Source organism: Crocodylus porosus, unplaced genomic scaffold (genome assembly GCF_001723895.1).
Source record: "Crocodylus porosus isolate Cpor-Errol unplaced genomic scaffold, CroPor_comp1, whole genome shotgun sequence".
Lineage (NCBI taxonomy): Eukaryota > Metazoa > Chordata > Crocodylia > Crocodylidae > Crocodylus > Crocodylus porosus.
The window spans coordinates 19,543,891-19,560,704 of record NW_017728917.1 but is presented as its reverse complement, the minus strand read 5'-3'; the positions used below and the strand labels follow the sequence as shown (position 1 = coordinate 19,560,704).

Below are 16,814 nucleotides of genomic sequence, written 5' to 3'. Positions count from 1 at the left end.
GCTCAGGCCTGTGGGGGGGAGGATTGACTCGCCCCCTCCCCCCACCGGTGTGTCCCGGGGGCAGGGATCGGATGCAGCGACCCCCGCACCGCGATGCGGGCGAGGGGCAGAGACCCCGTGCAGCAGCAGCCGGGGCCCGATCAGGGCGGATCTCCGGGCCGGGAGGCAGTAGGACCCGCTGCTCCCACCCCCACCCCGCCCTCGCCCTCTGCCACCAGCGCCTTCCCTGCCCTGACGCTGCCGGAGGGACCGCGTACGGGGGGGGGGGCTGAGCCCCAGGCAGATCCTGGTTCCCCTCCAGCCCCTCCGCCGCGCAGCGCAGCGCGCACCCAGGGGATACCGGCTCTAATGCTCTGGCAGAGGCGCTAGCCCCAGCCTCCTCCTCGCCTGTCAGCTTGCCACCGTGGAGGACAAGGCCCCCCCGGGGAGTCTGCCCTTAGCCCACCTGGGGAGGGAGGCAGTGGCAGCAAAATCACACTGGGGATCAGCACCAAGGGCCCTAGATGCCTGCCAGCTGTGGGGCAGAGCCAAGAGGTGGCAGGATCTGGGTAGCCTGGGGGTGGGGTGGGGATGGGTGTGAATCCTTGGAGTAATCCCAAAAGAAAAGAGCATCAAGGTTTGGGCCCAGGGCCACCATGTGGGTGTGGACACAATTTCACCCTCCCTGGGGCAAGGAAGCGGGACACTGTGCCACAGCCTGGCCTCCACCTGCCCAGGAGAGTGTCCTCACAGCCAGTGTGTGGGTCAGCTGGGCTGGGCTGGGCTGGGCTGGAGCTTTCTCCATCTTCCTCCTGAGCTGTGTTGTCAGGCGGGGACAGGCTTCCCAGGGCAAAGCAGAAGGCTGGTGAGCTGAGGCCTTGCGCTGTAGCACAGGTTTGGGGGTGCTGCAGCTGGGCCTGGAAGACCTGCTCTCCAACCTCCTCTTGAAGTTGTGAGGAAGGGAGGGGAGGGAAGGGAAGCGGGGAGAGAGAGGCACAAGCAAGCACCAAGAGAAAGAGAGAGGGAGTCAAAATATGTAGCATAGTGAGTTGAGCATTTCCCAGCAACTGGATCTCATTGATTATGGTCTCTACTCCCAGACTTGCACTGCTGCTTGAGCTGCTTCAATGTCCAGCATGCATGCCATATGTGGCACAGGCAGCCTTTGTCTGCAACAAATCAGTCAGAAGAGGGGAATCCTTGGGGAGTGCATGGAGGGTAAACTTTGTGGCACCCCCGCCTAAAAAAACCCTGCCTAGGTCCCCCATTGGCCTAGACCACAGGTCCTGGGTGAGACTATGGGCTAACTGAGGGGAAAACAGCGGTGTGGAAAGTGACTGCAGCCTCACAAGAGCCCCCAGGTGTGCTAGGGGGCTGTGCAATTTGATGGGTTAAAAGGAAGATTCCTCTAGAGCTTGCAATAAGGAAGGCTTGCAACAAGGTCACTTGTCCCCTGGAGCTGCCCTCCCCTGCCCTGAAGGTTGGCTCTTGGTGGATCTGGAGCAAATTTCTTTTCTGCTGGACTCCATTTTCCTCTGCACCATCACTCAGGCATGGCCCACACAGGGCACCGCTTCCCACACACAGAGCGCTCTGTGCCTGCACCCCACTCGCTTGCAGAGACTGATGGTGACACATCTCTGACCCTGCCAATACCCCACAATGATAGCCTGGCGGCTATCGGCCAGGCTAATGGTTCCTCTTACGGCTGTGTCAACCTATATTAACTGCAGGGAAGACGCCCATGCCAAATGGTGGGAAACTCACCGGCCTGGCATAGATGTCTGGGCGGAGCAGGCCTGGGTGCCTCTGCCTTTCCACAGCAGCTAAGTACCTAGGAAGGCAGCGCCAGACATAGCCGCTAGTGAGGGTGCATCTGCCTGGGCCCTGAGGTCACAGCACACACTCCCCAGGCTTGTCTCTGTGGCTCCACCTGCGTGTTCACATTAGCACAGCTCCTGGCAGAGGCTTTAAGGGAAAGTGTGTTGAACAACAGTGTGTTGTTCTTAAATCAGACAGCTACGGAAAACGGCAGGGTGGGTGGGCCTTGGCGTCTGCTCCACACCAGACTCAAGCAGTGGCCACTTGAGCCTGGCCGAGTTGGACTTGTGTGTGTGATGCTGCTGGCTCTTGTGCTGTCCACTTTAAAACCAGCTCCTCTCCACTGGCAGCGCCTGGCCCCTGCCACCGGGCTCCCCAGGCCCTGCCGCCGCCTGGGCTGGAATCCCAGCCCTTGGGGAAGCTGTAGTGTTACTCACAGCATTCGGCTGTAGGCAAACAGGCCTGATGGTATGAGTGACTGGTCCCTCCTGAATCTGGAGGGGGCACCCACAGAAGCTGCTGATGGCCCTGTTGGGTGTCAGGGTGTGGGCACCAGTGTTGGCTGTTGGGGGGGGGGGGCCACCAGCCCCTTCAGGGTTAAAAATCCCCCAACCAGTCCCCTATGGGTGGTGGCCACAGTAGGGGTGTCCTACACCATCTCTCGCACCCACCTAATCCAAGGTGAACATTATTCCATGGGGTATTCCATCCCAGGCTACAGTGGTATACAAATAAGGCAGGGGACATTAATCCAGAACCAGCTTCTGTCCCTGCTCCATGTCCACTGGTGGGGCAGTATGGGGAGGGGATCTTTGGCAGCCCCTTTTCGGAGCATGTCCTAGCATGGAAACACACACACTTTCTCTTTCAGAGCCTTGGCTGGTGTTGGTGCCATCCTCCTGCCATGCGCTTCCGTTTCACACACACCATGTGAAGCAGCAAACCTCAGATGCCCAAGAAGGCATCATGTGGTACCAAGTCATGCAGGCCAGGCTAGAAAGCCAGACCCAGCCCTTGCTGCTGTCCCCTTGTCTCCAGAGGTCTCACTTGTCTCCAGAGGGTACCTTGGACGCCAATATGGGGGGAGGGGCAGGGGATGGGTGTGTGCATGCAGGGGTTGTGGGGGAAAAGGGGCGTGCCAAGGGTTGGTGGGGGACCTAAGTCTGTAAACCAGGCTGAGGGAAGGTCCACCCTACATGCTGCCGGTGCGCTTAGCAGGGGGATCAGTAGCAAGTGGCTGCCCTCACAGGAGCGCACAGACCATGCCACACCCCTGAGAGCACTGGCCTTTCCTGGGAGGCTGGCCCCCAACGCACATGCGCTAATGGGGCAGAGGGACAACTGCTTGGTTGAGCCACTTTGAAAGGGTTGGGAGAGTGCCTCCTGTTTGGGCTGTTATCTGTGCACCTCTAGCATCATGGTAAACATGCCACATCCCTCAATAGCTTCCAACACCCTCCACTTCCTGCCCAACACCCTCAGAAAATGCCACTTCTTTGGTTTCACGTGTTTTTGGACTCCAGCAAAATAATAAGGTAGGTCTTCTCTTGCAAAGATCTGAGTGCTCACAGCAGGGCAGGCTGCCAGCACCACTCTGCATTTCTACATAAAATCTCTTGAACACCAAACAGTGCTGCCGATGCCCACAGCACCCTTACTGGATCTCAAAGGCACCCCGGGGTGCCACAGCCCCTTGGCTGATTAGCACTGATAAAGTGATGCATGTGAGCTTTGTCCCTGGATGAAGCTGGGTTCAAGCTGGAACTGGAGTGGTTTTTTGCTGTCATGCGGATTTAAGGGTTGCAGCCTCACAGGCCAACAGCCTTTGGTATCTATGCACTTGCTATCCCTGGCCCTCAGCTAGGCACCAGTCCCATATCCCCTACAGCAAATGGGAAGCAAAGGTGCTCTGTAACTGGAGGGGGGAGGGAACACCACACATGCACTGTATCTGTCCCATTCCCCACCCTCAACCTCGCATGTCTGGCCTCTTTGCTCACACAGGCCAGGGCTAAGATGCTAATTTTTGCCATTTTTTCTCAGCAGCTAGTGCTACATCTGCCTCCACCAGGGAGCTGCCAGCGAATCTGCTGCTGAATCCACCACAGCCCAGTGCAGAGGGATCTGCTCAGCGAGGACACGTGCCAAAACCCACAGCTACCAGGCCAGGGCTGCATGATGCCATCTCTAGTATGACTGGGCACTGCCCCAGCCCCATTCACCTGCCCTTTGGGCCCTGCCAGAAGCTGAGGAAGAAGCATCTTTGACAGTATAAAGGCACTGCTGGCCAGTTACATAGGTTCCTAGGGAAGTAGGGCTGGAAGGGACATCACAACGTCTTCTAGTCCAACCATCTGGTCACAGCAGGATCATCCCAGCCCAGGGTCTGCTCAACCTGTTCTTGGACATATCCAAGGCTGAGGATGCCACAACCAAGGCTGAAGATGGCACAGCCTCACTAGGCAGCCTGGTCCCACACAGCCTCCTCCCCGCTTAGGCATGCTGAGAAGCACTGTCCCTGCTTGAGTGGGTGGTGAGGGCAGGTTAAGTAACCTCTGCAATTGCTGCCCAGGTCCTTGTCTGAGCATCCCACAGTAGGAAACACCACGGTATCTTCTAACCTTCTTCCCCGCAACCCTGGGGCTGCAGTCAATAAGCCCTCCCTGTTGTGATCACAGAGGGGAGAGCCTTTCCCCTGCCCCTGCCTCTGCTCTGGCAGTCACATGGTAGCTCCTTGCCCAGACACACGGTGCAGCCTCCCAGTGGTGTGACATCACTGTTTCCATGGAGCCAGGCCCAAGCTCATGCATGTGCATGATGCTTCTTGAGCCCTTGGGGCTCCCAGGGCTCAGCGCCACCAAGGATGTCCCCTCACCTCTCACCCTGGCTCCCTAGAGCCCCGGGTCACACTCAGTCACCAGCCCAGCCCTGGAGCTGGAGCCCTGCACCAGCCACCTCCAGGTCTCCTTTGTGATCCCAAGTAGCCCTGAGCCCTACTTCTGACAGGTGCCTACAGCTGCCCCTGGAGAGCAGGGCTTGATGGGCTGTAGAGGCTGGGGTGGGATGGCCAGGCAGGACCTAGGGCTGGTCCTTACAGGACCCTTGTATCAGCACCAGCTGGCAATGCTCACACTCTGGGACCCACAGACTGATCCTGTGCTATCTGGCCCGGAGGCTCCCCACAAAGCCCAAAATCTGGCAGCAGGGGAGTGGGAGCCTTGGGTAGCCCTGTGGCCTGGTAGCTATTCAGGCTGTAGCTAAATATCCTTTTAAACCTGTTTACAGGATATGTGGGTGTAGGGAGGGAAGCTACATCTTGGGAACAACGAGGATGTAACTGTTATCTCTGCCAGGGACAGAAAAAAAATCACTAAAAAGCAAAATCACTGCTAATGGAACAAGGTTCAAGTTGCAAGGGTCCTTCCTCCGCCCCACAATGTATTGTTACAGAAGGATGCAACACAAGAGCCACAAGGTAATAACTTAGAGCAGCATCCTTTGCTTTTCCCACAAGTGTTACTTCTTTCTACTGGCTTATGCTGGGAAAAGAGGGCCTTTGTGACTTATGGCCCTCTAGAAGTTCAAGTGAAAAAAAAAAAAACAACCTGTTCTTGCCAGAATAAGAGTATTCAGATTCTTGCTTGTTGAAATGGGCAGAAAGCCCTTCCCTGGCTTAGCAGTCCACTCAGTACTTCCCCAGCATCTGAGCACATTCTGCACCCAAGAGAAACAGAAGTAGATGAAAGAAAATTACATGGGTAATATTAGGCATGGACCACTTTAATAAGAGGAAAAAGACTGGAGTCATCACTCAGAGGCCAAGAGTAGGTACTCAGCAACTCTAAGCTGGGCTGCACATCTGAGTCTTAAGTTGTCAAGGTGGCTTTCACTTCTACATGGCACACAGTAGGGGCCCTTTGTCCACTGTGCTACCAACCCCGACTGCTTAGAAATCATGAATCAGGCACACAGCTTCCTTCTCCTTACCGAAAAAATTCTGAGACCAACTGGAACCCAGGAGCCTTTTAGAGTAATTTGTCAGTGTTTATGGGGCACTGGTGTCTCATTGGCAGGCTTGTGTCCCCAACCACAAAAGCTTCAAACTGCTTCTTAAACATAAGCCACGACTCTCATATAAGCTGCATCGCTCCAGGACCCAAGAACACTTCTAGAAAGTTTTTGTAAATCCTACTACAAGTGGCAACACTGAGCCTAGCCTGCTTCTTTCTATAAGGGTTGAGGAAGGCATAAGCATGAAAACCAAACATAGACTAGATAAAACAAAACAGCTCCAACTCAGCGACTTCCACCCCATCATGGGGAGAGCAGCAAGGACAAAAAGGCAACACCTTTGCCCTTAAGTAGGGCACAGCTGTGCTCGATGGCACAGCCTTGAGGTAACATAACGGACAGGATCTGTGAGAGCCTCTGTACTTCGCCAGGCTGGCTTAGAAGGGCCCTGGGTGCGAGTTCCTGACTGAGTGCTGATCCGAGGCTTCACTTACCAGCAGGTACAGTTCACTGAATGTTGTGGTCACAGTCATTTCAAGCAGTTAAAAAGCACAGGCAGGTTACAGTACCTGGTAAATGCTTACTGGAAAAAGTGTTGTTCTTAGACAACACTGATGCTAGCAGAGAGATGAACAGAGTGGCCAGGAACTAAAAGGAAGAACTCATGCCACATCCCTGCTGCCTTCCTACAAAGTCTGTGCATCCTGTGCATCCATTCCCCCTCTTGCCCTGCACATGCCAAAGCCCAGGAATGAGCTGACATAGCCCATGACCCCGAGTAGGTGCCAGCCTCTCTCCAGGGGCTACCTTCACTTATTCCCAGGCTTTGGCGCAGTCTCTGGGGCACAGCACGAAGGCAGTGCAGGCTTAGCACTAGACTCGTCCACCCCATTTCAGAGTCAGCATCTCCCCAGAAAACTATTGCTTGTGCCTGCCCTAGAGTCCCATAAGTACTGCTCCCTCCAAGTCAAAGCCATCTCTCCTCAAGGCAGACCCACATGGGAAAAGATCTCTAAGAAGCAATGCATTTATCCCCAGAACACCTAAACCTTCCACGTGGTCCATTTCCCCATAGCATTGTTTTCTAACTTGGGGATGACAGCAACAGCAATAGGGTAAGGCACAGAAGGCTTCCCACTAAAGCTGACTAAGCCACTTGCTCCTGACTTGTGCTTTCCTGTTGTGCAGGCAGCTCACAAGAGAAGCCCCAGGAGAGCTAGCTATGAGCCAGCTCCACACACAGCCCAGGATTTAAACACTGCAACATCACCAAAGCAAAGTGGTACCATGAAGAAATCCCCCTCTGTCACTCACTTGGGACAAACCAAGTGACCCCTATAGTTCCTGGGTTTTCTCCTTGGTTCAGGCTGAGCAATCAGGTGACCTGGGCAGATAAGATTCCTAGGGAGAGAGAACTGCCCATGGGCATTTTGAAAGCAACAAGCAAGGTACCTTCAGGCTGTGGTCTGGATGTTTGTTTTATACTCCAAGTAAAAACCTGGAAACTAACCAGAATTTAGGAACAAAGTGTAGGAAGATGCATTTTAAAACAATCATTGCATCTGATAGCTGAAAGACTCATATTGCTTATATTTGCCCAAAAGTGTATTCCGACTCCTTTGTTCTACCCCCCTCTCCCCCCCCAGATCAATAAAGGTTCTGCTTACAGTGCACTTGGCTGTGGTTTACTGAAGAGGGAGGGAGAGAAGCCTTTTGCTCCTGGCTTGACCAGCAGAGCTAGTCTATGTCCCCAATCCTACCTGAGGCTAACCAGGGAGGCTTTAGGTGGAAAAAAGGCACCCAAAAAGATTACTGTGGGCAAATCACCCCATGGCTTGCAGGGTTTGTGTACCCCAGGCTGCACAGAGCTCTACAGAGACCAGTGCCTGGGTGGTGGCAGCATTACCCCAGGCTGGCAGGTGTTCTCTAGAGGATGGGACAGGTGGTCATAGGCTCCCCAGGGGAGATTCCCAAAGCATAGTTTTGGGCTTGGCACCGTGAGATGGATGGCTCTGCATAGTAGTGTCCCCAACTGCTGCCACAGTGCCACGTGAAGCATGTAGTGGAGCAGACTGGTTATTAGCACTGAGGTCTGTAAGGACCAAGAAGGTCAGGAAACAAGAGTGCAGGACAGGAAGCTGCAGATCCTGCAGCTGTTCATACCACTGTGGATGAAGTGAAAGGCCTCTTTCTTTTCCATAAGAAACATTAACACCTGTTTTGGTGCACGAGGGAGGACAGATGAGCTCAAATCTAAAAGACAGGTTGCTTATGGTCATCTCTGAGGCTTGGGAGACAAAGTGCTTATGAGCAGCTGGAGAGTAATGCAGTGGAGCATCCTTGGTAAAAAAACACTACAGGTTTGGAACGTATAAAATCAAATGGGTTGGCAGAACATGTTTGAGAACAGCCCAGCCAGGGTCTGCTGCTGCTGCCACCACAACATACAACCTTTTGTACACATACCCTCCCCCCTACCCCTGCTTCAAACAAGCTTTTGGGTGCTGTTATAGATATTAGGATCTGTTATAGATATCAGGATCGCTCTTTCATTGCTCACCTGTTCAGAAACATTACACTCATAGAGACTAAAAGCTGCCTTGTTAGTCCAAAGAAACACTAAAAACAGTTCTTTGATTCATAGAAAGTCTTTTTCATCCACCTCTCTGTGCAGAAGAGACTCTAAAAGCCAGTTTGATCTTTGGTGCTGGGAGAGGAGAGTACACAAGCCCATGGCCAGGCACCCACCTCTGTAACTAAGTGGCACATGGGGAAACAAAGCCAAAAAAAAAAAAAGCATCTTGTGACATCTGTTCCAACCATAACCCATCTGCCAGCCTCACCTCTGTTCTCCAGGCCCTACAGACTTTCCCCCCTGGGGCCAAAAAACATGAAGCCACTCAACAGCAGTGGCAAAACTATGCTGACCAACAACTGCATCTTCACATTCATTATCTAGCATCTTCCCTGATCAGTGCCCACCTGAGTTAATTAAATCCATCACAAGATTGGTTTAGCACAGTATACTGCAACTTAGTAGATGAAGGGACTCTTCAAATGTCAAAGCTTTATATTGCCGAGTAAGGCCAGAAAAAGTTGCATGCATAGGTTATATGTATAGATTGCTGAAGCTCCCTGGAAAAACTAAGGATGACTCCCTTCAAGCACATTAGAACAGGAGGGATGTGGGATCTGCAGAGATTAATGAAAGCAAGCTCATTTGTAGACTATGCAGAAGATTTCTCAAGTATGAGAAAAGGGATATGGACATTTTTTTTTCCTATCAGCACTTAAGCAGCTGCATCCTTCACAGCATATTTTTATCATATAATATCATTAAGTGCTGGGGCAAGAGATGCAAACTTAATTTGCACCTTTGAAGTGTTATGCACTTTATAAGAAGGGCCCTGCCTTGTTCTCAGGAAAGGGTTTCATGCAAGAGAAAAGGGGCTAGTAGGTGCTCTGTGAAGTACTAGTTCCCTCAAGAGGCAGCACCTTCCACCACAAGGGCAGTGATAAGAGGGAGAGATTTTTGCCCCTTGGAGCACAGAAGAATAGCTAGCCTGCTGAAAGCATTCTACACATGTACTGCTGTGTCCTAAAAGCAGCACAAGTGAAATAGAGCCTTCCTCTCTGCCCCCTAACCTTTATAGTGGTGGTGGGGGTGTTATTGCCATCATTAGTGAAGTCTGTGGAAAGAGGTGACGGGACCAGTAGCTATTAGGACCAATGCCCTGCTCTGGAACACTCCAGGGTGGCAGTGCTGTTGCAATAGGGAAAAGATGCTTAAACATAAGCAGCTAGGTCACACGCATTAGGAATGATCCTTGCTTCTAGCAGGAGCAGCTGTTGCCCCAGTGCCCTCCATCTGGAGTTGGATAGAAGGATTTTTGTTTTAATTATTACCACCTTCCTTGGCAACTTGTTGCTTATTCTAGCTACTAGTCTTACCATTTGCCACATAATGGATTAATGATATACCAGGTTGAGAGTAAAAGGAAGTCAGTGCAGGAATCAAGTCTCTGTACACATCCCTTTGAAGCAGCAGCTAGGGGAACAGATTGGTTTAGTACCTTATCAACACCAATAGTAGGGTAGGGAAGAAGCAAGGAGTGGAACTGAAACTTTAGTGTCCTGCTACCAAATCCCAAGGTACCTTTCCTGCTACCTCTACCCTTACACTGGTAGAAAACAAGGGAAACCAAGCTAGTAAAATCAAAGTCCTATATGACCAGGTCCTTAGTGTTCTCAGGAATGCCTCAGAACTAGAAAAAGTCTGACAGCTTCTAGTACAGAGTATGCAGTTAGACTTCTAGTTTCAGGTTAGGCCATTTCAGTAGCAGCTTGAGTCTACAGAAGGAGACACTTCCTAAAGTTTTAGGAATAAGGCTGCTTATCCCCATGGAAGTTGTAGTTTGTAGAAGAGTGACCATGTATGTATTAGCCATTACGAGAAGGATGCCTGGACAACAGCTTACATTTAAGCAAGTGGCCACTTAGTGACAGGAGAGTTACCATGCTGAGTGTAAAAAAAGAGAGGGAATAGGTTAGTAATGAGGAAGAGTCAGAAACAGGGAGGGATTGAGTTCTGTTTTTGTTAAGTTTATTGGCATCATGTTTGTCTTTTTACAGAAGAGCTCAGCCTACGTACTAGAATGTAGATTTCTGGAAAAAACAGGTAAAAGGGCTCTATTTAAGCAAGCTACAAAAATGCAAGAACAAATACTAGGGAGAAAGGAGGAGGGGGGAAAGGAGCTAAACTGCTGAGTTTCTCCATACCAAAATAATTCTATAGTAGTGGTCAGTAAGAAGAGAGGAAAGGTTCCTAGTTCAAGTCATTGGCCAAGGTATGACTGCCACAAGCCAGATGGGAAGGAGCTCCTTCTACAAAAAGGCAAAAGTCACTGGAACATCTCACCTTAGACTTTTTTGCATTTCCTGTGAGATGTTAAATGGGTTGGGGGGTGGTGGTGAACAAACAAGATGATCATTTCACAGCCATATTTAATTTTAAATCCAATAATCCAGTGTGCATATCAATCTCATGAAAATCAACTTTGAGAATTTAGATACAAGGAAGCCAGACAGACTTGGATTCCCACCCCCTCCCCCCCAGGAGATGAAGCTTTTTGGCTCTCAAAAGTCAGTAAGAACTTTTACATAGTTCTCACTCCTACTGTACAGAATACTGCCTCTATCTGGACTTCATGTTGCTAGCACACCACACTTCAAGTGTCCTCCTCACTTTCTAGTGAATCTGTGTTTTAGTACTTTGACATGTCATTCAAGACTTTTACACTAATTTATACATTTTTTAATTGGTTGCATATATTAACATGTACTATAAGATTTTTCCTAAAGAAGCATTACATAATACATGGATACTGTAAAAAGATCTGATTAGTTAAAAGTAACAAGCATTAAACAGAGATACATACAAAACTCAACCTATCAGACTGAGCGCTGAGCTTGCAATGAACTATGGGTAATCAGCCTTTCCCAGTTGCAGCCTTCACAGGGGAACACAAGACAGTTAAAAATGTATGCAAATTGTTACACAGATTACCTGTAAACAGTTTCTCTCCATTGGACACCCAGGGTTAGCTTCCATTCCAGACATAAGAATTCCCATTTCAAACCAAGAAAAAGGTCTGCTACCAAGGAGTGGGGCGATGTGAATGGGTATAGGGACATGGATGAACTCTGTGTAGGAGGGCTGGGCTTACAGTTGCTCACAGGAGATGAGTGGATTTTGGCAGCTGGAGATGGGATTTTTTTAAATTTTGTTTTATTTTTATACAGAAGAGGGGCTGTGTTTGAAGGCCTAAGTGTGATATCCATTTGTGAAGGACTGTGCTCAACCCCTCCAGCTCCAACTCAGCAACTGCAGCTCTCTGCAGAGGCTTTCGCTCGGTCATTCTTGTCTAGTTTGATGGGTTCGGGGAATTCGTTGTAAAGCTCCACCTCAGTTTCCTAATGAATGGAGATGAAGAGGAACCAAGTTAGTCATCAACTGCAATTCCTCCACCCTCTCCCCACTGGTTCTCATCCAAGAACAAGCCACTGAAGAAAGTCTTGTGGGAGTGCAGGTAGGTAGCCAACCTACCCAAAAGCATTCTGCTGGAAAGGGCCCATCTTATCCCTTGGCAGAAGCTTCTTCAAGAGAAGGTGACTATTTCCATGCTCTCCTCCTACCACACCACACACAAAACACACAGAACTGCACTAGTTTAGCACTAGAGGGCACCAGACAACACTCCATGTCATACCTGTTTAAGTGCATTTCGTGCAATAGTCTGGAAAGCTTGTTCCACATTAATGGCCTCCTTGGCACTGGTTTCAAAGTATGGGATGTTGTTTTTACTGTAGCACCAGGCTTGTGCTCGTTTTGTGGTAACCTGCACAAGGAAGAAATGAGCATCACCAGCCCAGCTATGCATGGGGGCACCTCTGTGCCTGCATCAGTTTCTATGAAGGCATTTGAAACAAGACAGCCAGGAAACTACCACCCTGTTTGGTCAGCCACAGCTGTTGCTTTGAAGAGGCTGACCCTGTATCACACTGGCCAGGGAAGCCAGCGCAGAGCATGCTGGAGCCCAGGTCCAGCTATAGCTCGAGAGCTGCAGCCATGCCTCTGCACCCATACCGATTTCCCTTTACCCAAGGTTTAGGCTGGTTACATTTAATAAAAAAAGAAAGATTAGGAGCCAGGCCCTTTGCTCTCAAGATGACAGTTAAAAAATGAAGTTACCTAGCCAATATTACAACCTCCTTGATATCAGCCAAATCTTCTGTAGGCAGTCCTGTTCACCCTAGCCCTTAGTAGACACCCAGGGTCAAATATGTACTTGATAGCCCAACACTAGGAGCTATGCATTTCCTGGACACTAGATTAGGCAAGAGCTTTCAGCTATCTCCTGGCAAGGGCTGGTAGTGAAGAGAAAAGTTACCCTTGTACAAGCCATGTGCCTAGGAGGCTGTTCCATCTCTACTGAATTGGAGGACCCCTGCCCTTTTACTGACTAGCAAATCCTCATCTTACAGCCTTGTACACAGGCTAGAACAACTGTGATGAAGTGCTGCAACAAGACTGTATGAGCCAAGAACAAGTTTGGGATTACAGCCTCAACTGAGGAGCATCCAAGTGCCCATTCTGAACTAAATGGGCAATTCCTCAGCTACCATATTCCCACTTTGTCAGGCTTACAAATGCTTCTGCTGTTGTAGTTTACAGTGGCTCTTTTCACAAGGTCCAAGTGCAACACCAATATGCCCTGATGAACTGGGGAAAACAGCGAGCCAACCCAATCAGTTACATCCCACCAGGAACTTTCGCTTAGAAGCTGGCTAGCAAGGCCTTGTGCTTACTTGTCTGTTTTCTAGGTCAATCTTGTTTCCCAGCACAACAAATGGAAAGTTCTCAGGGTCTCTTGGACTGGCCTGAATGAGAAATTCATCCCTCCAGCTATCTAGAGTTTTAAATGTATTGGGGGCCGTCACATCAAACACCAGCACACAGCAGTCTGCTCCTCTGTAGAAGGCAACACCCAGAGACTGAAACCTTTCTTGCCCTGCCGTATCCCATATCTGCAAGATAAAAAGAAAAAGTTTAGGAGACTGGCATCTGTGCAGACATGGCAACATCCCCACCCCCACTGCACAAGGCAACAATACAGGGAGTCTGGAGTGAACAAATTCTACAACCTCAAACCAGCCTCACAGAAGTGGCTAGAGGCTGTTACATACTTGGGAAGTGGGAGGCAAGTTAGACCATTGTACTTGACCAGCCAACCATTTCCATCCTCATCAAGTGAAATATTCTTGCTCTTTACAATACTGAACAGTCAAGTGCTGCTTAGGTGGTGTTTATGGGGGACTGGGAAGATGACAAAAGCAGAATGGTCACATTGCACTAACTGGGTAATGCATCAGAAAAAAGTTACTTTACTCTTCCTGTTCATGCACATCCAGTAGGTTAAGTACCTAGCAATTGCACTGGTCTTACACTGGATACTCCCAAGTTTATAAGCTTCACTGGCAGCTGAACTACAGCAAGCAGCAGGTTTGTTAGCTCCTACAAGCCTGTGACCTGGTCGATAGCAACTATATGCCCTGGCTTCCCATTTCACAGTTTGTGCCCAGAAGAGTTTCCAATCTTGTTGGAGCCATCATTTCAGTTCTCACAGGAGAGTGAGCTTCAAGTTCCAGTAGTTTGTCTGTAGCCGCTTCTAGTTTACTGCTTCTAGTTAAAAAAAAAGTCAGATTCTTTGGATGATCTAGAAGTACACTTCCTTTTGGACAAGGGCTTCAGAATGAAAGCTGCAACAAAGCCAACTCCTGTAGTTGCTGTTCCTTGGTCCAGTTAGTCTGTTCACAGCAAATCTGTCCATTTCTAGCCTGCCACTGATGTCACCAGTAAGTGGAAGAGGCTTTCCAGGTGCTCACTCCTATGCCTCTTTACACTCAAGTGCAAGACTTGGGATTGGCAGGGGGGCACAGCTACAGAACAGTAGTTTGAAAGATAACTGCTAGTTGGTTGGCTAGAAAGGAACTTTAGCTTCACCCCCACATAATGGCTTGTTATGGAGTGCCTTCCAAGCAAAAAAAGGTGTCTTATGGCCAGTATTAAACTGCTGACTTATACAATTAGTAAAGCTGACACTGATTTGGCAAATCATGGTCACGACCATGGGTGCGGGAAGCCAGCTGCGTCATTGTCTAGATGAGTACATGCCTATGTTGAGGTGGCAGAGTTACTGCCCCCTCCTGCCCACAGATCTAAGTGTGGGATAAATCAGACCCAGTATCTTTGTTCAGAGGGTAGCTCATTAAATGCCTCCTATTTGCAATCTAGGATCAATACCATAATGCTGATGCATCTGTGGCTCTTGACAGTAACCAACCTGTTCTGCCACAAGTCCCCAGCTTTATACTACCTGACAAGCTTCTGGAATGAATTCAAGGAGGAGCCAAGCACAAGATGTAGCAGGGCCTTGTTCAGCCCTGTTACCCAGAGCTTTTGATGCTACCTGCTCCAGCCTGTTGACCGAAGTGGTTCAAAGCCTGCTTTCTTGGCCAGCAGAGATGCACTTTGAGTTGGATGAGCCCCACCACAGATTTCACTCTGGGTATTCTTTCTTCCTATTGCTAGGAGGCCATCAAAAGCCAGTGGTAGTGAGCCTGACCACATTCCAAGTCTGTGTAGCCCACTGGGGCCTCCCTTATGTCAATGCTTGGCCATTTCACATCCCTCCAGCAATTTACTTGTTAAGTAAAATGCTTTATAATAAATTGGGCTTCAACCTGAGGTTTCTCCATCTTGATCCCGCCGCATCCTACCCCTTAAGAGTGGGAGAGGGGAAAGTAATAGGCAAGGAACTGCTTTTAAGAGCTGATGTTGGGTATTAGTGGTCAGATGGATCCTTCCTGGAAGTATCCAAGAGCCTACTGGGATGTGGTCATGCTTCCAGCACAGGATCCAAGTCTCCCCAGGTAACATGCAGCAATTAAGTTACTATGAAGCAAAGGATTAGCCTCTGTGCTCAGATACACTCCAGTGTCAAGGAGATAAGTCCCAACATGTCCCAAGGCATCCAAGGGTTAACAAAGACATAGCTGCTTGTCTCACCTGCATTGTCACTAGTCTGTCATCCACCATCACCTCCTTTGTCAGGAAGTCTGCTCCTATTGTAGCTTTGTACTGGTTACTGAATTTTTTGTTCACATACTGGTTCATAAGTGATGTCTTCCCCACCCTGTATAGATAAAGAAGCAAGACTGAGCAGGCAGTAGCCTCTGCAGACACCATTATGCCTGCTGAAGCATACTTAAAAGAGTTCAAGCTTGGCTCCTTTTCACTGAAGATGGATTAAGACAACAGGCCCACCTCCCCTCCACCCAGAACAACATTGAGTAAATCACTGCATAGCCAAACTGGTACTCCTCAAAACACAGGAAGAATGCAAAGCTTTAAAACACTTTCAGTTAGACAGGTGAAACTGGGTGGCAGGTATCTCAACAAGCAGTTCTTGCAATACCACCTTCTTCACGATCTACAGAAGAGTCTCCCCATAGCCTCCATCCATTATCTATGTGACCTATAGCCATAACCCACATCCCTTTGTAAGGAGCATAGGATACCTAGTCTTGCTGCATACATTGAGAACAGAAGATTCACTGTGGAACTGTGCAGCTGTCCTGTCTAGATGCATGCATTTACCCCATGGCAAGAGAACCAGCTTGTGGACAGCAAGTCCTTAGAGTGCCCCACTTTTTACCCCACAGTAAATTGCATCTTTAATCCAAGTCTCTTCAGACTAGGCTTAAGCTATGCTCACTGAAGGTCGCTAGCATGTACAAACAGGCAGTTTCACTAGTACAGCTGCAGTCACTAAAGTGTTTAGTGACCAGTTCATTAAGCCTGTATGAAGTAGCTCAGGAAGTAGAGTCTCCAGAGACAGCAGCTTGGAGGTCACATGCACTCTCCTGGCTGGCAAGCGTTCCCTGCTCAGCAGCTCGCTGGGTGCCCTGCTGTGACATCAGATTTGTTTATTAAAGTCAGAGTCAGATTACAGGCTGCTATAAACCCAGGTACAAAGTCTGCTCATTGGTTAACGGAAGCCAGGAGTTTATAGCTCCAGTCCCACGAAGTGCTTGTTGCTCATACAGCATTTAGCTCCAGGCAACAACATACAAATGGGAAAGGGACTCAACGGTGGGAGTCTACTACAGACCTCCCAAGCAGGGAGAAGAGCTTGACCAGGAATTCTTGGGTCAGCTCACAGAGGTAGAAGGCTAAGGATGTGGTTGTCATGGGGGACCTGAACTTCCCAGACATCTGCTGGGAAGAGCAGTCAGCCAGGTCTGAACGCTCACAGAAGCATGTAGGTTCTTGGCCAGAGTGCAGGACCTCCATCTAACCCAGGAGGTGCACAGCCCCACCAGGGGGGACGCCTTGTTGGACCTAGTGCTGGCCACGGGTGATGACCTGGTGAGGGGGCTGC

The 16,814-nt window shown here is 49.7% G+C and overlaps 1 protein-coding gene and 1 long non-coding RNA gene across 3 annotated transcripts in view; one reads left to right on the top strand and one right to left on the bottom strand.

Moving 5' to 3' along the window:
• Positions 1 to 3,507: 3,507 nt before the first annotated feature.
• Positions 3,508 to 16,814, top strand: part of LOC109311287 — a 19,530-nt gene continuing 6,223 nt past the window's right edge. Inside the window, exons 1-2 of the long non-coding RNA XR_002101463.1 lie at positions 3,508 to 6,311; positions 13,534 to 13,535. This is a non-coding gene — a long non-coding RNA (uncharacterized LOC109311287). The remainder of the gene's footprint in view (positions 6,312 to 13,533; positions 13,536 to 16,814) is intronic.
• The window catches only part of RAB7A (RAB7A, member RAS oncogene family), a 31,247-nt gene continuing 24,825 nt past the window's right edge, over positions 10,393 to 16,814 (bottom strand). For both annotated transcript variants that reach the window (XM_019536851.1, XM_019536852.1), the window contains exons 3-6: positions 15,440 to 15,566; positions 13,180 to 13,398; positions 12,081 to 12,209; positions 10,393 to 11,784 (exon numbers count right to left, since the gene is read on the bottom strand). In XM_019536851.1, the coding sequence (XP_019392396.1) occupies positions 11,689 to 11,784; positions 12,081 to 12,209; positions 13,180 to 13,398; positions 15,440 to 15,566 (571 nt within the window). In that variant the 3' untranslated portion in view covers positions 10,393 to 11,688. The remainder of the gene's footprint in view (positions 11,785 to 12,080; positions 12,210 to 13,179; positions 13,399 to 15,439; positions 15,567 to 16,814) is intronic.